This window comes from Canis lupus, chromosome 24, assembly GCF_048164855.1.
Source record: "Canis lupus baileyi chromosome 24, mCanLup2.hap1, whole genome shotgun sequence".
In the NCBI taxonomy this organism is placed as follows: domain Eukaryota; kingdom Metazoa; phylum Chordata; class Mammalia; order Carnivora; family Canidae; genus Canis; species Canis lupus.
Window position 1 is genome coordinate 51937383 of NC_132861.1, and position 27808 is coordinate 51965190.

A 27808-nucleotide genomic window follows, 5' to 3' on the forward strand; every position below is an offset into this window, starting at 1 on the left:
GGGTGTGATCACATTCTTGTAATAGAAAAAAATTAATTAAAATACACCACATGTGCCTGAGGCCACCTTTCCCCCAACAGTTGAAGTGGTGGAAACCCAGACCACCCACAGAGTAGGGGCAGTGTTTGGGGTAAATGGAGGAGCATGAGCATCCTCACTGCATGGCAAACACTTTTGATTTGCTTGAATTTTTCTAACACATTTTGGTTTTTTGATTTGAAAAGCAACTTCCAACTGATCCTCGTCCAGGAAAAGAAATGTATTCAGGGTGGTCTTCTCCTACTTGTGAATCAGGCTCAGCTGCTCGCAGACCAACAGCAAGCAGACATGGACTAAGTGAAGATTGTTTCATGTCAGATCATTTGGGCTCACAGGAGAAATGTACACCTAAGGTGATGGAGGGAAGGGTTGATGAAATGACTTGGGTTCAGAAGTTCACATCTACCACTCCTGGGAGGACAGTACACTCTAGACCACAGCGTCTGCTCTTAAATTCTATGCTTCTCTCTGATCACCCTCTGGGGCCCAAAGAAACTTCTGGGCTTTGTTGTCTGGCCTTGTAGGGAGGGCAGGTCACACAGCTGGGTGACAGGGAAACCCAGGAGAACTGGGAGTCCCAGTGCACTGCAGAGGCCAGAACACAAACAAGCTCACCTAATGGGTTATTCAGAGTTCCAAGCCCCAGATGTGCAGGTGGATACACCTTCCCAGCACAGTGACCCCAAAGTGCAAGTCTTTGCTCTGCTGCCTGGATGAAGCAACATGTGGAATCTGAGGTGAGCCAAGACCCTTCCATCCACTGCTTCTACCCAGATCTAGGAGCTTCCTTAAACCTGAACTTGGGGTACCCAGCCAGAGTCTCCCCATGACGTGAGAGTATTTTCCTGCCCCCCTCACTCTCTCTTCATTGAGTGGGAAGCCAAGGCTGAAGGAGAAGGGGTGATAGTATTGGTGCCCACCTGTTTATCATCAGAACAGACCTAAGCCAGTAGTCAGGAGATACTGGGAGAGCAGGTGCTGGCTGTGTGTGTTGAATGAGTCATGACTCTCACCTAGGAATGGTTAGAGTCAAGACAGCCATCCCTCAGGTTTGCCAGTTCTTGAAAGACACCATGGGTTTAGGTGAGGCACGGGCAGTAGGTAGACAGTAAGTACTCAGGGTTTGCCTCAGCAGCTAAAGGGGTGACCACACTCCTGACCTGGCCAGTGCTGTCTTCAGCTACAGAGTCATTACAAATTAGGGTCGTATTTTCATTATAATCAGAGGATCACAGCACCAGGCTCCCTCATGACCTGAGGTACACTTCTCAGGCTCAATTCCATAGCTCACCAGAGTACTGAGCACACACTTCTAAGGGAAATGGCCATGGAGTGGGGATGCAGAAATAGTGTAGACCAAGTCTGGCCCTGGGGAGCTCATGGCTCTGTAGGAAGGCAGACATGACAAACACCTGCAATATGATGGGACAATAGCTACGAGGGGTGTGTGACCAGGTTGTTGATGGCAAACTGATGACCAGTTCAGTCACGTCAGAAAGGAGATGGAGAGCCCAAGGGGAGATGGGAGAGCTGGTCACACCCACACGTGGATAGGGAGAGATAGACATTCACGGCAGAACAAGAGAATCAGAGAATCACTGAGCATGATGTCCCCAGATGGAGCTGAGGTCACTGAATAAGACCCTTCTGGGTTCCTCTCCAGATCCCTCATCTGGTGGGGAAGCTGTCACTCATTTGAATTAGGTAGCAATATGCCCTGAGGGAGGATTTGGTGACTCTGCCCAGGGATCTCTGTGTGGGACACAAAGCAGGGAATGGACAGGCTGGAGCTCATTATGAAACCATGGTGGCCATTCATATGAGATGTGAGAAGGGTCTTGAGTTGACAGGTGTGGTGGAGGCTGGGAGGGTCAATGCAGATTGTCAGGACACAGCCCAGGATGGGCAGGGGAGGGGGTGGTTGGATCTGGGGTGGCTCCTGGTGGTGACCTCATCCACCTGGACCTGAGCAAGCAGTTTTGAACAGGATGACTTGGGTCCTTGAGACCAACTGTCCTTGGAATTCCAGGCTCTGAGAGTGAGTGACCTGATCCTGACCTGTGATGAGCAGCTGTTCTCAGGCTGCAGTCCACGGTCAGCATCATGCTGCTTCCTGTTTACTGTTGTCTAGTTCTCCGCCAGACAACACACCACAACTCACTAGTCCAGCTAAGGTACTAACGCTGCCGAGAACAGCCTCCCCGCGGTCTCCCTGTGCACCTGTGCGCACTTCCAGAGGGAAAGTGAAGACACAGGTGAGGACGGGGATCCTCCACATCAGTAGAAAATGACAAACATGTCCTGATTTACACTCCCTTCCAGTGGCTCCCGTCCTCAACACTGCTGGTTACTGCCCCTCTGCTTAGTTTGAGACATTTGGGCAGGTGTGCAGGACATCTTTAATGCAGGAACTTTCTCCTGATGATTAGCAGGATTGTGCACATTTTCAAACATTTATGGCACATCTGGCTCCTCTCCTCTGTGTGTCACTTCTACAAGTCTCTCACCTGTATTTCTACGCGGTTGTCTTATTCTTGCATGTCAAGGATTATTTATATATCGTGCAGACAAGTGGTTTCCCTTCATGTATTGCAGTGTGCCTTCCCAAGCTGTGCTCTGCCTTTACACACTCTGCAGACTGTCTCTATTTTCATGTAGTTACATCCACAAGGTATTTCCTTTATGCTTTAGTCCTTTTTGCTCCCTGCACAGGACATTTGGGAGGTGCTTTCCTTCACTGGGTTCATGAGTGTCTTCTCTATTGTCTTCACTGTTTTGCTTTCAAATCTATATCTGTGTTCAGCCTGGACTGTTTTGTGTGTCTAGTATGAGGAAAGAGCCAAATCTCAGTGTTTAGACTATGACTATCAGTTGTCCTAGGTGTTCTGACTTTTCCATAGACTACCCACCTGCTTGGTAAATGGGCTTTCTAGAAAATCATGGGGTTGACTTCCAGACTCTCTGTTGTGTTCCGTCCTCAGATGGTCTATCCTCTGCCACAACCTTGTTTCATTACTGTGAGCTATGAGTCGTTGTCCAATAGGGCAAATTCCCCTATGCTGTTTCTCTTCTCAAGAATGTCTTGGAAACACTTGGTTTTGCATATTTTGATACACATTTTAGGATCAGATTCCCACATTCTGCAAATAAAAATCACTGGGGTATCACTGACTCAGTTCGCTGTGGGGAGAACTGGCATTTATGCAATACTGAGTGTGCCAGTTTGGGAACCTGGTATCCTGCCATATTACTTAAATCTACTTCAGTTTCTTTCAACAGTTCATGCATTCCCGGATTCCAGACAACTTGGTGTTGGACATACTATAATTTTTATATATTACTTCATTAGATTTGGTTTGGTAAATTAGCTTCTTTGCTAATGATTTAGATAGTGTGTTTTTAAAAAACTTTCTTAAAATATCCTTATCAGATTTTGGCATTAAGATTTCACAGGACTCATAAAATAGCATGGAAAGTTGTTGTTCTTCTATTGCTTTGATGATCTTGTGTAAGATTAAGTATTTTGGTACACTTGTTCACATTTATTCATTATGAAGTATTTACTTTCACAATAAAGCCATCTAGCCCTAGAATCTTTTGCATGGAAAGATATTAAAGTGCATATGCATTTCTCAATAATTATGGAACTCACATATCTTCTGTTTTGTTGGGGACTCAGTTCAGGTGGGTGATATCTCTATAGTAGTTTGCCAATTTTATCAACATTTCAAGTTTTTGAAAACATTGTCACGATCCACTCCAATTCTAGAATCTCTGTGTATCCTCCTTTCATGTCTGACATCAGTAATTTCTGTCTTTTCAACTTCATCCCTCAAAACATTTGTCATTTGATAGATCTTCTCAAATAATCACCTTTTATTATAACACCTTCTGTTTTCTATTTAATAAATTTTAGTCTTTATTTTGTTCCCTTCCATTTTCTTGGGATTTTGTTTACTAATCTTTTATGATTTTTTTCAGATGAATACTCATTTCCTGTTTTCCTTTTCTAACATATGGATTAAAGCCTGTAAATTTCCCTTTAAAAACAGACTAAAAAAAAAAAACAGACTTAAGTGTATCCGAGACACTACTTTTGTTACTCCTCTTACGCAATTTTTAAATTTCAAAATTATTGTTTAGACCTGTGGCTTACTTAGAAATACTTTTTAAATTAACAATTACATTTGGATTATTAAAATGTTTTTTTAAAGATTTTATTTATTTAATCAAGAGTGACACAGAATGAGAGAGAGAGAAGCAGAGACACAGGCAGAGGGAGGAGCAGGCTCCATGCAGGGACCTCGACGTGGGACTCGATCCCAGGCCTCTAGGATCAGGCCCTGGGCCAAAGGCAGTGCTAAACTGCTGGGCCACCTGGGCTGCCCTGGATTATTAAAATGCTTCAACGTGGATGGAACTGGAGGGTATTATGCTGAGTGAAGTAAGTCAGTCGGAGAAGGACAAACATTATATGTTCTCATTCATTTGGGGAATATAAATAATAGTGAAAGGGAATATAAGGGAAGGGAGAAGAAATGTGTGGGAAATAGCAGAAAGGGAGACAGAACGTAAAGACTGCTAACTCTGGGAAACGAACTAGGGGTGGTAGAAGGGGAGGAGGGCGGGGGGTGGGAGTGAATGGGTGACGGGCACTGGGGGTTATTCTGTATGTTGGTAAATTGAACACCAATAAAAAATTTAAAAAAATAAAATAAAATAAAATGTTTTTATTTGTGATTTACTTTTAGTTTAATTTAAATTGTGTACAAATATATTTTATACACTATTTTTTTAGAGTTTTTACTGAAAAGTATTTTTATTTTTTTTTACTGGAGTTCAATTTGCCAACATATAGCATAACGCCCAGTGCTCATCCCTCCAAGTGCCCTTTGAAATGTGTTGAAAGTTGCTCTGTGTCCAGAATATAGTCTATGTGTGAATGTATTCTTTATAAACTAAAATTAATGTACATCCTCTGATGAATGGATAAAGAGTTGGTATATACAAGCAATGAAATATTACTCAGCCATAAAAACCCATGAAGTCTTGCCATTTACAACAACATGGATGGATATAGAGGGTATTATACTAAGTGAAAGAAGTCAGAGAAAGAGAATTATCATATGATCTCACTCGTGTGGAATTTCAGAAACAAAACAAAGGAACATAGGGGAGGAAAGGAGAGAGGCAAACCAGAAAACAGACTCTGAACTACAGAGAACACACTGAGGGTAAGAGAGGGGAGGTGGGCGGGGGTTGGGGGCAGGGGAAGGGGAAACGAGGTGATGGGGATGAAGGAGCGCACCTGTTGTGATGAGCACCAGGTGCTGTATGGAAGGGCTGAATCACCGTACTGTACACTTGAAACCAGTAGTATACTGTGTTAACTATACTGGACTTTAAACAAAACCTTAAAAAAAGAAAAAGAAAACAAAGAATATACATCCTGCTGTTGGATGCCGTGCTCCATTAGGTTATGGTCACTAATGTTACTGCCTAAACGTTTCGTATCCAGGTTGGAATCTCGTGTGATTGTTCTATCAGTTCCAAGGGAGGGGGTTAAAATCTCTTACATAGTTGTGGATTTGTACTTTTGTCCCGTAAGTGCCCAGTTTTGCTTTGTATATCCTGAGGCTCTTCTGGCAGGTGCTCACACGTTTAACACGGTTGCCCATCTCGGGGAAACCAAATGTTTCTCGTCACTGTGAAGTGTCCTCTTCTCAGCTGGTTTTTCCACTTTGAAGTCGGCTTTGGGGTTAGTATAGCAACTGTGGTGTCGTGTTGTTTGGTGGAATGTTAGTTTGCTGTGCACATTTCCATCACTTTGTTTTCAACACTTTGTTTGCTTTTTTATCTCTATATAGCGTATGGTTAAGTTTTGTTTCTTCAACCTGCCTACTGGCACAACTTTTCATTGGAAATTTATTCCATTTATATTGTTCAAAACAATTTAGTCCTTCACATAATACAGACGTATTTAGGCTTTATGTCAGTTTCCTGCTACTGAAGGTCATGCTCTGCTTTTCCTCCCGTGTGTGGACAAATTCTCCACATAATTTCATTTCATTTATTTTTAGATGCATGCCTCTCTCTATTATGGATGTTCTCAAACACACCAACATGAAATTAAAGCAGTAATGGATTACCTATCGCTCCCACCAACTTCAGTTTTATCAAACTAGAGCTGATCATATCTAATCCCTCTAAATGGTGAGGACTTTAAAGAAAGACAACTCTGATGTTACTATTTTCATAAAACAATGAATAATTACTTCTTAATATTATTAAATTTCCATCTGCTTTTTTCATTTTTCTGATTGAGTCATTTTTCCTGTATCATTTGTTTTGGTACATGATTCAATAACATCCTTACACTGTGTTCTCTTGATGACTCTTGAATCTCTAATTCACTGACTGCCATTCCCACCGTTTTCATTTCTAAATTATTACTTCAACTTATTTTTTGTACAAATAGGTGTTTACCCTGCAAAGCTTCTAATATGACAGATTTTGCTGATCATGTCCCTATAGGGTGATTAGCATATTCTTTTGCTCCTTATATTTCCAGTAATTGGTACATCCTAGAGGCTCAGTCTGACTCACGATTGATATTTGGCAGGAATATTTCATAAGCATTGTTTCTATTTCCACTGAGAGGACCACTTGGCTGCACCTCTTCTTTTTTAATATTAGCAGTTTTTGGTAATACTATCTAAACTCATTATTTCATTAGGGGTTTTTAAGATGGTAATATTAAAATTCTGTATTTCAGTCTTCATTTATTAGTAGCCTTATTCTCTATAGGGAAATTCACTCAAGACAAATATTTCCTCACTGTAGAGTCACTGTGTGGATTCCCTCAGCATCATCCCCCAAAGGAAGAAAATAAAGAGGCTTTTATTTTTGATATTATGAACTCAAGGGGATTTTTAAGCATAATTGATGTGCTTCAATTAAATTCTATCAGTTGAAAATGCTAGTGAATGTTCTTTTTTATTTATATATATATATTTTTAATTATAAATTTATTTCTTATTGGTGTTCAACTTGCCAACATATAGAATAACACCCAGTGCTCATCCCGTCAAGTGCTCACCTATATTTTTTATTGAACTTCATTGGCCAACATATAGCATAACATCCAGTGCTCATCCCATCAAGTGCCCCCTACCAGTCACCCAGTCACCCCATGTCCCCACCTACCTCCCCTTCCACTGCCCCTTGTTCTTTTCCCAGAGTTAGGAGTCTCTCATGTTTTGTCACCCTTTCTAATATTTCCCACTCAGTTCCCCTCTTTTCCCCTATAATCCCTTTCACTATTTCTTATATTCCCCATGAGTGAAACCATATAATGATTGTCCTTCTCCGATTGACTTACTTCACTCAGCATAATACCCTCCAGTTCCATCCACATAGAAGCAAATGGTGGGTATTCAACCTTTCCAGGGGTTAATATTCCATTGTATCCATAGACCACGTCTTCTCTATCCATCACCTCTCGGTGGACACCGAGGCTCCTTCCACAGTTTGACTATTGTGGACATTGCTGCTATGAACATCGGGGTGCAGGTGTCCTGGTGTTTTACTGCATCTGTATATTTCACCTTCGTTATTTTTTAGTTTTAACATTTTAAACTGAGGAACAATTCTCATTGACATAAAGTGATAATTTTACCACTTCAAAGTGTTAATAAAGTGTGATGTTTCATTTCTAATTATATCCACAATGTTCAACTCTCTGGTTCCAGAATAGTTTCATCACACACAAAAAAACCCTATTCCGATCAGCATGCTCCCTTCCCTCTCACCCAGCCATGTTTTGGATTTTGTAAATACAAAGGCACTTCTGTCCCTATTCTGCACATTTTATATAACTGGACTTACAGGATATTTAGCCTTTGGTGTCAAGCTTCATTTACTTAGCATGTTTTCAAGGCTCATCCATGTTCTATCTTGTGGAAGATCATTATTCCTTTTGGGGCTCTAGGTGGATGACCGAGCTCAGCATCTGACTTTTGATTTAGGCTCAGGTCATGATCTCAGGGTTGGGAGTCAAGCCCCATATTGGGTTCCATGCTGGGCATGGATCTTAGTTAAGATTCCCCCTCGCCCCTTCTCTCCCTCTGCCCCTCTTCTTGCTCACTGGTGTACTCCCTCCCTAACCTCCCACAAAAGAATTTGACTTCTTTAATGGCTGCATACTGATTGTTCCACTGTATGAATATTTCACATTTTGTTTATCTTTTCACCATTTGATGGACATTTGGCTTGCATTTATTCCATCCATTATGAATATTGCTTTTATGAACATTTGTGAACAAGCTTTTATGTATATAAAATATATATATATATATATATATATATATATATATATATATTGTCATTTCTCTTGGGCACATCTCTACATGTGGATTAGGGTGGGTCATAGGGAAACTCTACATCTAACTTTCTGAGGGATGGCAAGAGTATTTTCTACAGAGGCTGTATCACTCTTATATTAGTACCTGCAGTATATGAGGGTTATAGTTTTTTCAAATTCTCACTAAAATTTGTTCTACTCTATCATGAAAAGAAATGTAGCCATTCTAACAAATGAAGTGAAATCTCATAGGAGTTTTGTTCCACATTTCCCTAATGACTAATGATGATGAGCATCTTCTCTTTTTGGCCAGTTATACATTTTTTTGAAAATGCCCATGCACTACCAACACCAAGGAAATACAAACTATTTTAAAAACATATTATGAACAGCTATACACCAATAAATTAGGCAATCTAGAAGAAATGGACGCATTTCTGGAAAACTACAAACTACCAAAACTGGAACAGGAAGAAATAGAAAACCATAACAGGCCAATAACCAGGGAGGAAATTGAAGCAGTCATCAAAAACCTCCCAAGACACAAAAGTCCAGGGCCAGATGGCTTCCCTGCGGAATTCTATCCAACGTTTAAAGAAGAAACCATTCCTATTCTACTAAAGCTGTTCGGAAAGATAGAAAGAGATGGAGTACTTCCAAACTCGTTCTATGAGGCCAACATCACCTTAATTCCAAAATCAGACAAAGACCCCACCAAAAAGAATTATAGACCAATATCCCTGATGAACATGGATGCAAAAATACTCAACAAGATCTAGCCAATAGGATACAACAGTACATTAAGAAAATTATTCACCATGACCAAGAAGGATTTATCCCCGGGACGCAAGGCTAGTTCAACACTCGTAAAACAATCAATATGATTCATCATATCAGCAAGAGAAAAAACAAGAACTATATGATCCTTTCAATAGATGCAGAGAAAGCATTTGACAAAATACAGCATCCATTCCTGACCAAAACTCTTCAGAGCATAGGGATAGAGGGAACATTCTTCAGTATCTTAAAAGCCATCTACAAAAAGCCCACAGCAAATATCATTCTCAATGGGGAAGCACTGGGAGCCTTTCCCCTAAGATCAGGAATAAGACAGGGATGTCCACTCTCACCACTGCTATTCAACATAGTACTAGGAGTCCTAGCCTCAGCAATCAGGCAACAAAAAGAAATAAAAGGCATTCACATTGGCAAAGAAGTAGTCAAACTCTCCCTCTTCGCCGATGACATAATACTCTACCTAGAAAACCCAAAAGCTTCCACCCCAAGATTGCTAGAACTCATACAGCAATTTGGTAGCGTGGCAGGATACAAAATCAATGCCCAGAAGTCAGTGGCATTTCTACACTAACAGTGAGACTGAAGAAAGAGAAATTAAGGAGTCAATCCCATTTACAATTGCACCCAAAACATAAGATACCTAGGAATAAAACTAACCAAAAAGGTAAAGGATCTATACCCTAAAAAATATAGAACACTTCTGAAAGAAATTGAGGAAGACAAAGAGATGGAAAATATTCCATGCTCATGAATTGGAAGAATAACTATAATGAAAATGTCAATGTTACCCAGGGCAATTTACACGTTTAATGGAATCCCTATCAAAATACCATGGACTTTCTTCCGACAGTTGGAACAAATTATTTTAAGATTTGTGTGGAATCAGAAAAGACTCTGAATACCCAGGGGAATTTTAAAAAAGAAAACCATATCTGGGGGCATCACAATGCCAGATTTCAGGTTGTACTACAAAGCTGTGGTCATCAAGACAGTGTGGTACTGGCACAAAAACAGACACATAGATAAATAGAACAGATTAGAGAACCCAGAAGTGGACCCTGAACTTTATGGTCAACTAATGTTCGATAAAGGAGGAAAGACTATCCACTGGAAGAAAGGCAGTCTCTTCAATAAATGGGGCTGGGAAAATTGGACATCCACATGCAGAAGAATGAAACTAGACCACTCTCTTGCACCATACACAAAGATAAACTCAAAATGGGTGAGAGATCTAAATGTGAGACAAGATTCCATCAAAATCCTAGAGAAGAACACAGGCAACACCCTTTTTGAACTTGGCCACAGTAACTTCTTGCAAGATTCATCCATGAAGGCAAAAGAAACAAAAGCAAAAATGAACTATTGGGACTTCATCAAGATAAGAAGCTTTTGCACAGCAAAGGATACAGTCAACAAAACTAAAAGACACCCTACAGAATGGGAGAAGAGATTTGCAAATGACCTTTCAGAGAAAGGGCTAGTTTCCAAGATCTATAAAGAACTTATTAAACTCAACACCAAAGAAACAAACAATCCAATCATGAAATGGGCAAACGACATGAACAGAAATCTCACAGAGGAGACACAGACATGGCCAACACGCACATGAGAAAATGCTCTGCATCACTTGCCATCAGGGAAATACAAATCCAAACCACAATGAGATACCACCTCACCCCAGTGAGAATGGGGAAAATTAACAAGGCAGGAAACCACAAATGTTGGAGAGGATGCAGAGAAAGGGGAACCCTCTGCACTGTTGGTGGGAATGTGAAATGGTGCAGCCACATGGAAAATTGTGTGGAGGATCCTCAGAGAGTTAAAAATAGACCTGCCCTACGACCCAGCAATTGCACTGTTGGGGATTTACCCCAAAGATACAGTTGCAATGAAACGCCGGGACACCTGCACCCTTATATTTATAGCAGCAATGTCCTCAATAGCCAACCCGTGGAAGGAGCCTCAGTGACCATCGAAAGATGAATGGATAAAGAAGATGTGGTCTATGTATACAATGGAATATTCCTCAGCCATTAGGAATGACAAATACCCACCATTTGCTTTGACGTGGTTGGAACTGGAGGGTATTATGCTGAGTGAAATAAATCAATTGGAGAAGGACAAACATTATATGGTCTCATTCATTTGGGGAATATAAAAAATAGTGAAAAGGAATAAAGGGGAAAGGAGAAAAAATGTGTGGGAAATATCAGAAAGGGAGACAGAACATAAAGACTCCTGACTCTGGGAAACGAACTGGGGTGGTGGAAGGGGAGGTGGAGGGGGCTGGGGGTGACTGGGTGGCAGGAAGTGAGGTAGGCACTTCATAGGATGAGCACTATATGTTGACAAATTGAATACCAATAAAACATAAATTTATTAAGAAAAAAAAAAGAAAATGCCCTTGCAATCTTTGCCCATTTTATATTTGACTGTGTTTCTGTGGCTGAGTTGGAAGTGTTCTGTATATTCCATGGATACTAGATCTTTATGAGATATATGTAATTTGTTGAAAGTACTACCTTAAATTAGGTTTTGTCTTTATCTTCTTGAAAGTGTTCTTTGATACACAAGATTTTAATTTTAATGAAGTTCAGTTTATTTTTATTTTTTTCATTTTTTAAATAAATTTATTTTTTATTGGTGTTCAATTTACCAACATACAGAATAATACCCAGTGCTCAATCCGTCAAGTGCCCCCCTCAGTGCCCATCACCCATTCACCCCCACCCCCTGCCCCCCTCCCCTTCCACCACCCCTAGTTCGTTTCCCAGAGTTAGGAGTCTTGATGTTCTGTCTCCCTTTCTGATATTTCCCACACATTTCTTCTCCCTTCCCTTATATTCCCTTTCACTATTATTTATATTCCCCAAATGAATGAGAACATACACTGTTTGTCCTTCTCTGATTGACTTACTTCACTCAGCATAATACCCTCCAGTTCCATCCACGTTGAAGCAAATGGTATTTGTCGTTTCTAATGGCTGAGGAATATTCCATTGTATACATAAACTACATCTTCTTTATCCATTCATCTTTCGATGGACACCGAGGCTCCTTCCACAGTTTGGCTATTGTGGACATTGCTGCTAGAAACATTGGGGTGCAGGTGTTCTGGCGTTTCATTGCATCTGTATCTTTGGGGTAAATCCCCAACAATGCAATTGCTGAGTCGTAGGGCAGGTCTATTTTTAACTCTTTGAGGATCCTCCACACAGTTCTCCAGAGTGGCTGCACCATTTCACATTCCCACCAACATTGTAATTTGTTGTTTGTACTTTGATGTTATATCTAACAAATTGCTGACTAATCCCATGTCACAATAATTGACACTGATGTCTCTTTCACCTCTAATAGTTTTATAATTTTACCAAGTGCATTTATGTCTCTGTCCATTTTGGTTACTTTGTATGTGGTGTGATGTAAAGCTCTTGATGCATTCTTTTCATGTGGATATTCAGTTTTCCCATCAATATTTGAAAAAAGAGTCTTCACTGTTGGATAGTACCCTTGAGCCCCCTCGTGAAAATCGCAGGTATGTGAGTGTATTTCTGTTTTCTTGATTCCATTCCTTTGGTCTATGTCTATCCTTGTGCAAGCACAACAGTGGTCTGGTTAAAAGACAGTTTTGAAATCAGTAAGTGTTAGCCCTCCTACTTTGTTCTTTTTAATATTGTTTTGGCTATTTAAGGTCGATATCTTAAAAAAAAGAATGTAATTGGAATTTCCATAGGATTACATTGAATCTGTATGTAAATGTGGAGATTACTACATCTTGACATTAGTAAATCTTCTAGTCCATGATCATGGGATATCTTTACATTTATGTAGGTCTTCTTTCATTTCTTTCAGCATTTTTTTCTGTATCTACTGAAATAATTGTGTGGGTTTTTTCCCCTAAATTCCATTTGTATGGTGTACTAAATTCAATGATTTTTCTATATTAATCCAGTATTGCTACCCTGAGATAACTCTCACTTGTTAATGCTGTATAATCTCTGTGAAGTTCTGCTGGGTTTGGCTTCCTTCAATTTTGATAAGGATTTTTGTATCTATATTCATAATACATATTGATCTTTAGCTTCATTTTCCTGCAATATCTTTGACCCCATTTAGTGTGAAAACAATACAGGCCTTATGAAATGTATTAGGAAGTGGTTTCTCCTATCTACATTTGAGACTTTGAGTTGTGTGTGTGTTAATTCTTGTATTCACTGTTAAAAGTCACCACTGAAACCCTCCGGTCCTGAACTTCTCTTTGTTAGAAAAGCGTTTTGGCTATTGATTCCATGTTTGTTGTATGTCTGCTCAGATTTTCTATTTCTCCTTGAGTCAGTTATGTTACACTGTTTCCAGGAATTGGTTCATTTCCTCTAGGTTAGCTCACTTGTTGGAATACGATTGCTCCAATATATTTATGATAATTTTTATTTCTGAAGATCAAAAGTCATGTGTCTGCTTTCATTTCTGATTTTAGAAATTTAAGTTTTCTGACTTTCTTGGTCAATCTACCCAAAGTTTGTCTAGCTGGTCAAAATTTTCAGAGAACTAGCTTCTTTTTTTTTTTTTTTTTAAAAAAAGATTTTATTTATTTATTCATGAGAGACTCTGAGAGAGGGAGAGGCAGAGGTATAGGCAGAGGGAGAAGCAGGCTCCATTCACACAGGGAGCCTGATTTGGGACTTGATCCTGGGACACCAGGATCACACCCTGGGCCGAAGGCAGGCACCAAACCACAGAGCCACCCAGGCATCCTGAGAACTAGCTTTTAGTGTCTTTGATTGTAGTGTTTTATTTTACTCTCCTCTAATTCACTTATCTCTTCTCTAATCTTTATTATTCCATTCCATTCTATTTTCTTTTTTTTATGTGTTTGTTTCCCATTCTTCTTTTATTTTATTTATTTATTTTTTAAAAGACTTTTTTATAATAAATTTATTTTTTGTTGGTGTTCAATTTGCCAACATACAGAATAACACCCAGTGCTCATCCTGTCAAGTGCCCCCTCAGTGCCCGTCACCCAGTCACCCCCACCCCCCGCTCACTTCCTCTTCCACCACGCATTTGGGGAATATAAAAAATAGTGAAAGGGAATAAAGGGGAAAGGAGAAAAAAATGAGTGGGAAATGTCAGAGAGGGAGACAGAACATGAGAGACTCCTATTTTCTTTTTTTTTATAAATTTATTTTTTATTGGTGTTCAATTTGCCGACATATAGAATAACACCCAGTGCTCATCCCATCAAGTGCCCCCCTCAGTGCCCGTCACCCTCGTTCTATTTTCTTTGAGCTTAGTTTTTTATTCCTTTCTACTCTCTTACCTAATATAGAAAGTTAATTATGCAACATAAATCTTTTTTTTAATATTGGTGTTTATAGCTATAAATTTCTGAGTCCTTCTTTCATTGCATCGCCTGAGTCTTGGGGTGTATTGTTTCTATTTTCATTATCTCATAATACTTTGTAATTTCCATTGTATTTTTTCTTGGACCCCCTGGTGATTTAAAGTGTTGTTGAGCTTCCACTTCAGCAGAAGTTCTGCTTAATCTGCTAATACTGGAGGAGTAATTCCCCTGTTGAGGACTGAGGCTCATGCTATCCCACAGTAATGAAAACCTCTCCAAGGTCTACTTTCAAGATTTTGTGCTGGAGGGATTTGGAGGTGGTCTGGAGACCCAGGCCATGCTCTTCACTGTGTTCCTAGCCCTGTACATGGTGACTGTGCTGGGGAACATCCTCATGATCATCGTTATCACCCTGGATGCCCGCCTGCACTCCCCAATGTACTTCTTCCTCAAGAACCTCTCCTTCCTAGACTTGTGCTACTCATCTGTGATCACCCCCAATGCACTGGCCAACTTCTTCTCATCATCAAAGATCATCACCTTTGCAGGATGTGCCACCCAGTTATTCTTTTTCTCCCTGCTAGCCACAACTGAAGCCTTCCTCCTAGGTGTCATGGCCTACGACCGCTTCATGGCCATCTGTAGCCCCTTGCGCTACCCCATCACCATGTGCCAGTCTGCCTGCACTCGCCTGGTGCTGGGCGCCTACTGCGGAGGCTGCCTCAACTCTGTTGTGCAGACCAGCTTCACATTCCACCTCCCATTCTGCAGCTCCAACCGCATCAACCACTTCTTCTGTGATGTGCCCCCTCTGCTCCAGATCGCCTGTGGCAACACGGCCATCAATGAACTTCTCTTGTTTGGCATCTGTGGGCTCATCATTGTGGGGGTGACGTTTGTGATCCTCATCTCCTATGGCTACATCATAGTGACCATCCTGAGGATGAGCTCAGGAGCTGGGAGACGCAAGGTCTTCTCCACCTGTGGCTCCCACATGACTGCAGTGACCCTCTTTTTTGGGACCGTCTTTGTCATGTATGCCCAGCCAGGAGCAATTGAGTCCATGGAGCAGGGCAAGGTGGTCTCTGTCTTCTACACACTGGTCATCCCAATGCTCAATCCCCTCATCTACAGTCTGCGAAACAAGGATGTGAAGGAAGCCTTGTGGAGGCTGGGCCAGAAACACATGGCCATGTGAAGGATGTGGTGAAGGGAGTCTGAGAGTTTTGCAGGTTAGACAGTGGGGATAGTGTTTACCAGGACTCAGGTGTTTGAATTCTTAATTAACAGGAAGCAATTTCATTCATGTAAGAGGAATAAACTTTAGAGAGAGCTATATGCTGTACCTACAATCAACAATAATATATTGTGCCTTAGAAATTTATTAAATTGTATATCTTAGGATAAGTGACCCTTTCAGAGTACAATTTAAAAAGTGAGTTTTCAGTTAGGAAATGACCCTAGGGTTACAGGACAGAAGGTCATTGGGGCATGGGATAACTGGGAGATGGTCATTAAAATATGGGTGTGATGTGATGAGCAGGGTTGGTTATACGGAACTGATGAATTACTGAACACCACATCTGAAACAAGATATAGTAATTGTTGGCTAATGAAACATGTTTTAAAAATGTGCATTCCTAAATAGGCATTCATATAGTTAAATGAGGAAGTCCTAATCCCCTTCAACAGAACACTGAAGACAAGGGAATGAGAATCACTACTTACTCCTAAGGCTGGGACACAAACTAGGGGTGGTGGAAGGGGAGGTAGGCGGGTGGTGGGTGTGACTGGGTGACGGGCACTGAGGGGGGCGCTTGATGGGATGAGCACTGGGTGTTATTCTATATGTTGGCAAATTGAACACCAATAACAAATAAATTTATTAAAAAAAAGAATCACTACTTACAAATGTGACAATTACAGTATACGGTAAAAAGATAAAAAATGCAGACCTGATGTTGGGTGTGATCATATTTATGTAAAAGACAAGAACAATTTGGGAACCTGGGTGGCTCAGTGGTTGAGCATCATGCTCTATCTCTGGTGTCCAGGGATAGTAGCCCACGTGGGAGCTCCTGGAGGAGCCTGCTTCTCCCTCTGCCTCTATCTCTGCCTCTATCTCTGTGTCTCTCGTGAATAATAAATACAACTTTAAAAAAAAAGAAAAAACAATTAAGTAAAAGACACAAGGGCACCCATGCCAACATCTCCCCAACAAGTGACATGATGGAAACCCCAGAACTCCCACAGGGCTGGGACAGTGATTGAGGTAAACAGAGGGGCATCCTCACTGCATGCCAACACATTCTAAGTGCTTGAATTTCTCAAAGATATTTTGGTTCTATGATTTAGAAAAGCAACCTCTTCCTGACCCCTCTGTAGGAACAGAAATGTATTCAGGGTGGTCTTCTTCCACTTCTGAGTCAGACTCTGCTGAGGAGCTGAAGGGAGGACGAGCTGCAGGGAGACCAACGGAGATGATCCCAGAGAGGATAGTTTTTCCTGACAGATCATTTCAGCTTGCAGATAATGGTATGAGTAAGGTGATGGGGAAAGGGGTGATGAAATGGCTTTGGGCTCAGGAGTTCACACCTGCCACCCCTGGGAGGACAGTCAACTCAGGGCCACAGCGAGGCTATTAGAGTTTATACTCATCTTCTGCTCACCCCCTGGGGACCACAGAAACTTCCGGATTTGAATACATGGACGTGTAGGGGAGGGCAGGTCAGACAAACCTTGGTGACAGGAGAACCCAGGAGAACCAGGAGTCCCAGAGCACTCCAGAGGCCAGAACACAAAGAAGCTCACCTAATTGGCCATTCAAGGCTCCAAATCCCAGCTTTGCAGGAGGAGAGACCTTCCCAGCACAGTGACCCCAATGTGCAGGTCCTTGCCCTGCTGCCTGGATGATGCAATAAGACGTGGAAACTGAGGTGAGCTGAGACCCTTCCCTCCCATGAGCCTACCAAGATCAAGGAGCCTCCTGAAGCCTGAACCTCTGGTACCCGCCAGACTACCTGGGTCCCTGGGTGTCCTCCCCTGTCACTTCCCCACTCTCTCTTCATTGCATGGGAGACCTTAAAGAAGGATGAAGGGTGAGAGTCCTCCTGCTAACCTCGTCATCATCAGCACGGATGTGGGCCAGGAGCTTGGGAGACCCTGGGAGAGCAGGTGCTGGCTGTGTGATGTTGAACAGTCATGACCCTCACCTGGAAGAAGTAAGAGTCAAGGCAGCCATCCCTCAGAGCTGCCAGGTATGAAGGACACCATGTGTGTAAGGGAGGCTTTAGAGCTAAGGTAGACAGTAAGCACTCAGGGCTTGCCTCAGCATCTGAAGGGGTGACCCCACTCCTGCCCTGGCCAGCACTGTCTTGGACTTCAGGGTCATACCAGCTAAAGAGCCCGGTTTTCATTGTAAACAGAGATCACAGCACCAGGCTCCCTCGTGACCTGAAGTGCATTTCTCAGGCTCAAATCAGTAGGTCACCAGAGTACTGAGCACACCCTTCAAAGGGACATGGCCACAGGGTGAGGGATGCAGAAATACTATAGACCAGGGCCATCCCTGGGAGCTCATGGCTCTGTAAAAAGGCCGACTTTACAACAAACAGTTGAAATTGATGGGACACAGGCAGTGAGGGGGGCATGACCAGGCTGCTGATGGCACAAACAGGAAACTGTCACATCAGAGAGGGGACAGAGAGCCCATTGGGAGATGACAGCTGGTCACACACTAAAGTTGGATGGAGGTAGACAGACATCATGACAGATGGAGAGAATCAGAGAATCTCCGAGTATGATGTCCCTGTCTGGAACTGAGGGTTCCAGTCCCTTCTGGGTTCCTTTCCAGGTCCCTCAGCTGGTGGGGAAGCTGTCACTCATTTGCATTAGGGAGCAATATGACATGAGGGAGGATTTGGTGACTCTGCACAAGGACCTCTGTGTGGGACACAAAGTAGGGAATGGGCAGGATAGAGCTCATTATGAAACCATTGCGTACATTCTCATGAGACATGAGAAGGGTCTTGAGTTGACAGGTGTGGTGGAGGCAGGGGGTCAATGCAGATTGTCAGGACACAGCCCAGGATGATCAGGAGAGAGGGAGACGGGTGTGGTGTGGCTCCTGGTGGTGACCTCCTCCACCTGGACCTGAGCAAGCAGTTTTGAACAGGATGACTTGGGTCCTTGAGGACCAACTGCCTTTGGATATCCAGGCTTTGAGAGTGAGTGACCTGAGCCTGACCTGTGATGAGCAGCTGTTCTCAGGCTGCGGTCCACGGTCAGCATCATGCTGCTTCCTGTTTACGGTTGTCTAGTTCTCTGCCAGGCAACATACCACAACTCACTAGTGCAGCTATGGTACTAACATTGCCGGGAACAGGCTCCCCGTGGTATCTCTGTATACCTGTGCACACTTCCAGAGGGAAAGTGAAGACACAGGTGAGGAACAGGGATCCTCCACATCAGTAGAAAATGACAAATGTGTCCTGATTTACACTCCCTTCCAGTGGCTCCCGTCCGCAACACCGCTGGTTACTGCCCCTCTGCTTAGTTTGAGACATTTGGGCGGGTGTGCAGGAGGACGTTTTAACATGGGAACTTGCTTTCTCCTGATGATTAGCAGGATTGTGCACATTTTCAAATGTGTACAGCACATCTGGCTCCTCTCCTCTGTGTGTCACTTCCTTGACTCTCTTTATTATGGATGTTCTCAAACACTCAGACATGGAACTAGAGCAATAATGGATTACATATTTGCACCAACCATCTTCAATAATTATCAATCTACAATCAATCATATCTAATCCCTCTCAACAGTGACTTTAAAGACAACACCAATTTAACTATTCTCCACAAAGAAATTAATATTACCCTTAATATTATAAAAGTTCCATTTAGTGCTTTAATTGTCCAGATTGGCTCATGTTTCCTTTATACTTTGTTTTGGAACAGGATTCAATAACATCCATCCACTGTTCTCTGATGCCTCTAAAGTCTCTCATTCACTGGCTGCCTGTCCCTCTATTTTCATTTCAATATTATTACTTCAACTTTTTTATTGAAGAAAACCAGTTTTTTATCCTGCAAAGCTTCTCACACACATCACCGGTTTGGCTGATCATGTCCTTGTAGGGTTCATTAGCATATTGTGTTATATTGTGTTGCTTCTTATATTCTGGGAAACTGGTAGGTCCTAGAAGCTCAGTCTGACTTACAATTGATTTTTGGTAAGAATATTTCATAACTGTTGTGTGTACTTCCACTCTGAGGTCCACCTGGCTGCATCTCTTGATTTGTATTAACAGTGGTCATTAATCTTACCTACACTGGATGTTTCATTAGGGGTTTATAAGATGAGAATACTCAAATTCCGTATTTCAATCTTCATTTATTAGTTGCAATATTCTAAGGGAAAATTCCTGAAACAACTATTTCCAGGCAGCCTGGGTGGCTCAGCAGTTTAGCACCACCTTCAGCCCAGGGTGTGATCCTAGAGACCCGTGATCAAGAACCACGTCGGGGTCCTTGCATGGAGCCTGCTTCTCCTTCTCCCTGTGTCTCTGCCTCTCTCTGTCTCTCATGAATAAATAAATAAAATCTTTAAAAATAAGAATTAAGAAATTGGTGGGAAATATCAGAAAGGGAGATAGAACATGACAGACTCCAAACTCTGGGAAACGAACTAGGGGTGGTGGAAGGGGAGGAGGGCAGGAGGTGGGGGTGACTGGGTGGCGGGCACTGAGGGGGGCACTTGACGGGATGAGCACTGGGTGTTATTCTGTATGTTGGTAAATTGAACGCCAATAAAAAATAAATTTATTATTAAAAAAATAAGAATTAAAAAAATAAACAATTATTTCCCCACTGTGAGGGTCATTGTGTGATTCCCTCAACATCATCATCCAAAGGAAGACAGTGAAGGGGTTTTCTTCTTCAATATTATGAATTAATGTATTTTTAGAATGGTTGATGTGCTTCAATTAAATTCTCTCAGCTTAAAATGCTGGTGAATGTTCTAGAGTCTTGATCATTATTTATTATTTTTAATATTTTTAATAATAAATTTATTTTTTATTGGTGTTCAATTTGCCAAATACAGAATAACACCCATGCTCATCCCGTCAAGTGCCCCCTCAGTGTCCGTCACCCATTCACCCCCATCCCCCGCCCTCCTCCCCTTCCACCACCCCTAGTTCATTTCCCAGAGTCAGGAGTCTTTATGTTCTGTCTCCCTTTCTGATATTTCCTACCCATTTCTTCTCCCTTCCCTTCTATTCCCTTTCACTATTATTTATATTCCCCAAATGAATGAGAACATATAATGTTTGTCCTTCTCCGATTGACTTATTTCACTCAGCATAATACCCTCCAGTTCCATCCACGTCGAAGCAAATGGTGGGTATTTGTCATTTCTAATGGCTGAGTAATATTCCATTGTATACATAAACCACATCTTCTTTATCCATTCATCTTTTGATGGACACCGAGGCTCCTTCCACAGTTTGGCTATTGTGGACATTGCTGCTAGAAACATCGGGGTGCAGGTGTCCTGGCGTTTCATTGCATCTGTATCTTTGGGGTAAATCCCCAGCAGTGCAATTGCTGGGTCGTAGGGCAGGTCTACTTTTAACTCTTTGAGGAACCTCCACACAGTTTTCCAGAGTGGCTGCACCAGGTCACATTCCCACCAACAGTGTAAGAGGGTGCCCTTTTCTCCACATCCTCTCCAACATTTGTGGTTTCCTGCCTTGTTAATTTTCCCCATTCTCACTGCTGTGAGGTGGTATCTCATTGTGGTTTTGATTTGTATTTCCCTGATGGCCAGTGATGCAGAGCATTTCCTCATGTGCGTGTTGGCCATGTCTACATCTACCTCTGTGAGATTTCTGTTCATGTCTTTTGCCCATTTCATGATTGGATTGTTTCTTTGCTGTTGAGTTTAATAAGTTCTTTATAGATCTTGGAAACTAGCCCTTTATCTGATACGTCATTTACCAATATCTTCTCCCATTCTGTAGGTTGTCTTTGAGTTTTGTTGACTGTATCCTTTGCTGTGCAAAAGCTTCTTATCTTGATGAAGTCCCAAGAGTTCATTTTTGCTTTTGTTTCTTTTGCATTCGTGGATGAATCTTGCAAGAAGTTGCTGTGGCCAACTCAAAAAGGGTGTTGCCTGTGTTCTTCTCTAGGATTTTGATGGAATCTTGTCTCACATTTAGATCTTTCATCCATTTTGAGTTTATCTTTGTGTCTGGTGCAAGAGAGTGGTCTAGTTTCATTCTTCTGCATGTGGATGTCCAGTGTTCCCAGCACCATTTATTGAAGAGACTGTCTTTCTTCCAGTGGATAGTATTTCCTGCTTTGTCGAATATTAGTTGACCATAAAGTTGATTTTTAATATTTTTAATTGAGGAACAATGCTCACATGACACAAAAGTCACAATTTTACCAGTTCAACGTGTACAAACAAGTGTGCTGTTTCATTTTTTATTGTATCCACAGTGTTCAACTTTCTGGTTCCAGAATTGTTTCATCACCCAAAGAAACCCTATTCCCATCAGCACTCTCCCTTCCCTCTCCCTCAACCATATTTTGGCAAATACAAATGCACTTCTGTCCCTCTTCTGCATATTTTATAAAATGAATTTACAGAAGATTCAGGCTTTTGTGCCAAGCTTCATTTATTTAGCATAATGTTTTCAAGGGTCATCCATGGTGTATCTTGTACTAGAACTTTTTTTTTTTTTCAGTGAACCTGGGTAGTTCAGGCAGTTCAGCAACATACTCTTGATTTCGGCGCAGGTCATGATCTCAGGGTAGTGAGTCAAGCCCCATATTGGGCTCCATGCTGGGCATGGATCCTGCTTAAGATTCCCCCTCTCCCCTTCTCTCTCTCTGCCCCTCCTCCTGCTCACCTGTGTGCTCCCTCCCTAACCCCCCACAAAAGAGTTTGACTTCTTTAATGGCTGCATACTGATTGTTCCACTGTATGAATACTTCACATTTTGTTTATCTCTTCACTATTTGATGGGCATTTGGCTTGCATTAGCTTTTTAGCTATTGTGAATATTGCTACAATGAACATTTGTGTACAGGCTTTTATGTGAATGTATATTGTCAATTCTCTTGGGCACATCCCCACATGTGGATAGCGTGGGTCATAGGGAAACTCTATGTCTAACTTTCTGAGGGGTGGGAAGACTTTTTTCTACAGAGGCTGTACCACCATTATGAGGGTGATGATTTTTCCTTATTCTCATCAGCATTTGTTCTTCTCTATCATTAAAAAATTGTAGCCCATCTAATGAACAAAGTGGGATCTCATTATAGTTTTGACTCACATTTCCCTAATGACTAATGTTGTTGAACATCTTCTCTTATACTTACTGGCCAGTTGTATATTTTCTTTGGAGAAATGTCCATGCAGGGTCTTTGCCCATTTTAAAATTTGTGTTTTTGCTGATGAGTTGGAAGAGTTCTTATCTTGTAAGGATACTAGATCCTTACTAGATATATAAATTTCAAAATTATCCCCAATAATATACATTTTGTCTTCATCTTCTTGATAGTGTCTTTTGATGCACAAGATTTTAATTTAGATGAAGTTCAATTTGTATAATTTATTGAATTTTAGTTTTAATTCTCCTATTTTGTAGTCTGTACTTTGATGTCATATTTAAGAAATTTCTGATTAATCCCAAGTCACAATAATTGACACTGAACGCTTGTTCACATCTACTAGTTTTATAGTTTTAGCACTTGCATTTAGGTCTTTGTCCATTTTGAGTATTTTTTTATGTAGTGTGAGGTAAAGCTCTTAAATCATTCTTTTACATGTGGATATTCAGTGTTTCCATCACAATTTGTGGAAAAGACTACTTTTTTTTTTCACAGTTGGTTGGTGCCCTTCGGCCCCTTGTTGAGTATCACTGATGTGTGAGTTTATTTCTGTATTGTGATTCCATTCCTTTGGTCTATGTCTATCCTTGCGTAAGCACAACACCGTTCTGCTTCAAAGTCACTTTTTAAATCAGGAAGTATTAGCCCTCCGACTTTGTCCTTTTCAAATATTGTTTCAGCTATTTAGGGTCAATTCTGAAAACAAAACAAAACAAACCCCCCCCCCCGCATAAAAAAACAGGGAATTGGAATTTCCATAGGATTACATTGAATCCATACATAAATATGGGGAGTACTACATCTTGACATTAGTAAGCCTTCCAGTCCATGATCATGGGATATCTTTACATTTATGTAGGTCTTCTTTCATTTCTTCTAGCAATCTCTTGTACTCTTCCTGTATCTACTAAGATGATCATGTAGTTTTTTCCCCTTAATTCCATTTGTATGGTGTATTACATTGAGTGACTTTTGTGTATTGACCTGTCTTTGCACTCCTGGGATAACTCTCACTTGGTTATGCTGTATAATCCCTGTGAAGTTCTGCTGGATTTAGTTTACTTGGACTTGGATAAGTATTCTTATATCCATAGTCATTACATTTTGATACGTTGCTTCATTTCCTTGCAACAACTTTGACTCCGTTTAGTGTGAAAACAATACAGGCATTATGGAATGAATTAAGAAGTGTTTTCTCCATTGAAAGATGAATGGATAAAGAAACTGTGGTCTAGGGATCCCTGGGTGGTGCAGCAGTTTGGCGCCTGCCTTTGGCCCAGGGCGCGATCCTGGAGACCCGGGATCGAATCCCACATCAGGCTCCCGGTGCATAGAGCCTGCTTCTCCCTCCTCCTGTGTCTCTGCCTCTGTGTGTGTGTGTGTGTGTGTGTGTGTGTGTGTGTGTGTGTGTGTGACTATCATAAATAAATAAAAATTAAAAAAAGAAGCTGTGGTCTATGTATACAACGGAATATTACTCAACAATTAGAAACGACAGATACCCACCATTTGCTTCGACCTGGATGGAACTGGAGGGTATTATCCTGAATGAAATAAGTCAATCAGAGAAGGAAAACATTATATGGTCTCATTCATTCAGGGAATATAAAAAATAGTGAAAGGGAATAAAGGCAAAAAGAGAGAAAATGAGTGAAAATATCAGTGAGGGTGACAAAATGAGAGACCCCTAACTCTGGGAAACAAACAAGGGGTAGTGGAAAGGATGGTGGGAAGGGGGTTGGGGTGACTGGGTGATGAGCACTGAAGGGGGCATTTGGTGGGATGAGGACTGAGTGTTATGCTATATGTTGGCAAACTGAACAATAAAAAAAATAAAAAGGAAAAGAATAAAGAAAAAAATGAAGTGTTTTCTCCTATTAGACTTTGAGCGTACTTGTGTTAATTCTGTATTCACTGATAAAAGTCACCACTGAAACCATCTAGTCCTGATCTTTTCTTTGTTAGAAATGTTTTTTGACTTCTGATTCATTCTGTTATATGTCTGCTCGGATTATATATTTCTCGAGTCAGTTATGTTTTATTTTACAAAAGAAACATCTTTTTATAAATTTATTTTTTATGGATATGGATGTCCCCATATCTTTTAACTCAAACCCTCATTCCTGACTTTTCTATCTTTGGTCTCTCAATATCTCACTCTAAATATTTTCTACTGATCTGTATTCTAGTTCACAAATTTCTCCTTAGCTATTTCTACTCTTTAAAGTACATTCATTGAGTTCCTAATTTTAGCCACTGTACTTCCAAAAAGTTACATATTAGTCTCTTCATTGTTTGTTCAGTTGGCTATAATTCTTAGTCTCAAATTTTCCTTTACACATAATAACTTTAGAGTTGGTGTGTCAACTCGAAAATCTAGAACCTCTTTGAGTTTTTCTATTGTTTCTGAATTTTTAATCCATATTGTAGGAACTCCTCAATTTTAAAATTCTGTCTGGCAGTATTGACACAAAGAATTTATAGATATACAATGGAATATTCCTCAGCCATTAGAAATGACAAATACCCACCATTTGCTTCAACGTGGATGGAACTGGAGGGTATTATGCTGAGTGAAGTAAGTCAATCAGAGAAGGACAAACATTATATGTTCTCATTTTTGGGGAATATAAATAACAGTGAAAGGGAATATAAGGGAAGGGAGAATAAGTGTGTGGGAAATATCAGAAAGGGAGACAGAATATAAAGACTCCTGACTCTGGGAAACGAACTAGGGGTGGTGGAAGGGGAAGAGGGTGGGGGGTGGGGGGGAGTGGGTGACGGGCACTGAGGGGAACACTTGAGGGGATGAGCACAGGGTGTTATTCTGTATGTTGGCAAATTGAACACCAATAAAAAATAAATTTATTATAAAAAAACTTTTATAGATAACACCTGTGGTCTAGGATGATGTATCTTCCTCTTGAGATATGCTTATTTTTGCAAAGTGTCAGAGGCGCTAGCACTCAGTTCACATATTAATACAGTTTCAGGGATTGAAATGGTCAGGAGCTGAGCTGCATACCTACTCCTGATTTATCTCACTCCTATGGTGCATCTAGCATCGTCCCTGCTAACCAACCACTGTAGCAGGACTTCCACACAACAGTCAAACCCTCACTGATAACCACCTGCCCTCACAGATTCTTCTGCAAAATGGGCTTATGTAACAAGGAGAAATAAGCTCTCAGTAATGAAATCTGAGGGCCTATGTGTTTATCTTGAAATTTTTAAAATAATTCTTCACTAACCCATTAACTCTCCTTTACCTTCGATCAGATTTTGGTTTTGTTATCTTTTCTAAATTATCTTCAGCAGAAGTTTAGCTTGACCTACTTAATCTGCTAATACTGGAGGTGTAATTCCCGTGGTGAGGACTGAGGTTCATGCCATCCCACAGTAATGGAAACCTCTCCATGGCCTACTTTCAAGATTTTGTGCTGGAAGGATTTGGAGGTGGCCTTGAGACCCAGGCCCTGCTCTTTGCTGTGTTCCTGGCCCTGTATATGGTGACTGTACTGGGCAACATTCTCATGATCATTGTTATCACCCTGGATGCCCGCCTGCACTCCCCAATGTACTTCTTCCTCAAGAACCTCTCCTTTGTGGACTTGTGCTACTCATCTGTGATCGCCCCAAATGCACTGGCCAACTTCTTCTCCTCGTCCAAGGTCATCACCTTTGCAGGATGTGCCACCCAGTTTTTTTTTTTATCTCTGCTGGCCACAACAGAAGGCTTCCTCCTGGGTGTTATGGCCTATGACCGCTTCATGGCCATCTGTAGCCCCTTGCGCTACCCCATCACCATGTGCCAGTCTGCCTGCACTTGCCTGGTGCTGGGCGCCTACTGTGGAGGGTGCTTCAACTCTGTTGTGCAGACCAGCTTCACATTCCACCTCCCATTCTGCAGCTCCAACCGCATCAACCACTTCTTCTGTGATGTACCCCCTCTGCTCCAGATCGCCTGTGGCAACACGGCCATCAATGAACTTCTCATGTTTGGCATTTGTGGGTTCATGATTGTGGGTGTGACATTTGTGATTCTCATCTCCTATGGCTACATCACAGTGACCATCCTGAGGATGCGCTCGGGAGCTGGGAGACGCAAGATCTTCTCCACCTGTGGCTCCCACATGACTGCAGTGACCCTCTTTTTTGGGACTCTCTTTGTTATGTACGCCCAGCCAGGAGCAATTGAGTCCATGGAGCAGGGCAAGGTGGTCTCTGTCTTCTACACGCTGGTCATCCCAATGCTCAATCCCCTCATCTACAGTCTGCGAAACAAGGATGTGAAGGAGGCCTTGTGGAGGCTGGGCCAGAAACACGTGACCATGTGATGAAGTGTGTCCCGAATACTTGATGGAGTATATGGAGGTTTCCCCAGTGGGGTGGAGGAGTTATTATTTAGCAGACATAAACTTCTGTCAACAAGAAGAAACACTTTAGCAATGTGCTGTACATGTACCTACAATCAATAATGATATACTGTTCCCTTAAAAATATTAAGCAGTAGATCTCAGGTTAAGTTCCCTCTTCAGAATAAAGTTTTAAAATGATTCTTCTATATAGGAAACAAACTGAGGGTTTCTGGAGGGGAGGTTGTGGGTAACTGGATAATGGGCAACAAGGTGGGCTTATGACGCGATGAGCACCTAGTGTCACACGCAACTGATGATTTATTGAAAACTACATCTGAAATTACTGCTATAGTGTATGTTAGCTTACCAAATTAATTTTACAAATGTACAATCCTAAACAGCCATTCACAGATTGAAATGGGAAAGTCTTGGTCCCGCACACAATGGAACACTGAGACCCTGAAAGAGAATGTCACTGTTGTAGAACGTGAGGATTACACAGTATTT

At 41.5% G+C, this 27808-nt stretch overlaps 2 protein-coding genes and 1 long non-coding RNA gene across 3 annotated transcripts; all 3 read left to right on the forward strand.

Moving 5' to 3' along the window:
• The first annotated feature begins 5416 nt into the window (after positions 1 to 5416).
• LOC140616317 (uncharacterized) lies at positions 5417 to 6350 on the forward strand. Its single transcript, XR_012016863.1, has 2 exons — positions 5417 to 5797; positions 6120 to 6350. It is a non-coding gene; the product is annotated as an uncharacterized lncRNA (long non-coding RNA).
• Positions 6351 to 14713: 8363 nt separating this feature from the next.
• LOC140616540 (olfactory receptor 9S13-like) lies at positions 14714 to 16277 on the forward strand. Its single transcript, XM_072797171.1, has one exon. The coding sequence runs from the start codon at positions 14791 to 14793 to the stop codon at positions 15739 to 15741; it is 951 nt and encodes a 316-aa protein (XP_072653272.1). The 5' UTR covers positions 14714 to 14790; the 3' UTR covers positions 15742 to 16277.
• Positions 16278 to 26228: 9951 nt separating this feature from the next.
• Positions 26229 to 27464, forward strand: LOC140616542 (olfactory receptor 9S13-like). The gene has a single exon (XM_072797172.1). It carries the CDS (start codon positions 26330 to 26332, stop codon positions 27278 to 27280), a length of 951 nt encoding a protein of 316 aa, XP_072653273.1. The 5' UTR covers positions 26229 to 26329; the 3' UTR covers positions 27281 to 27464.
• The last annotated feature ends 344 nt before the right edge of the window (positions 27465 to 27808 follow it).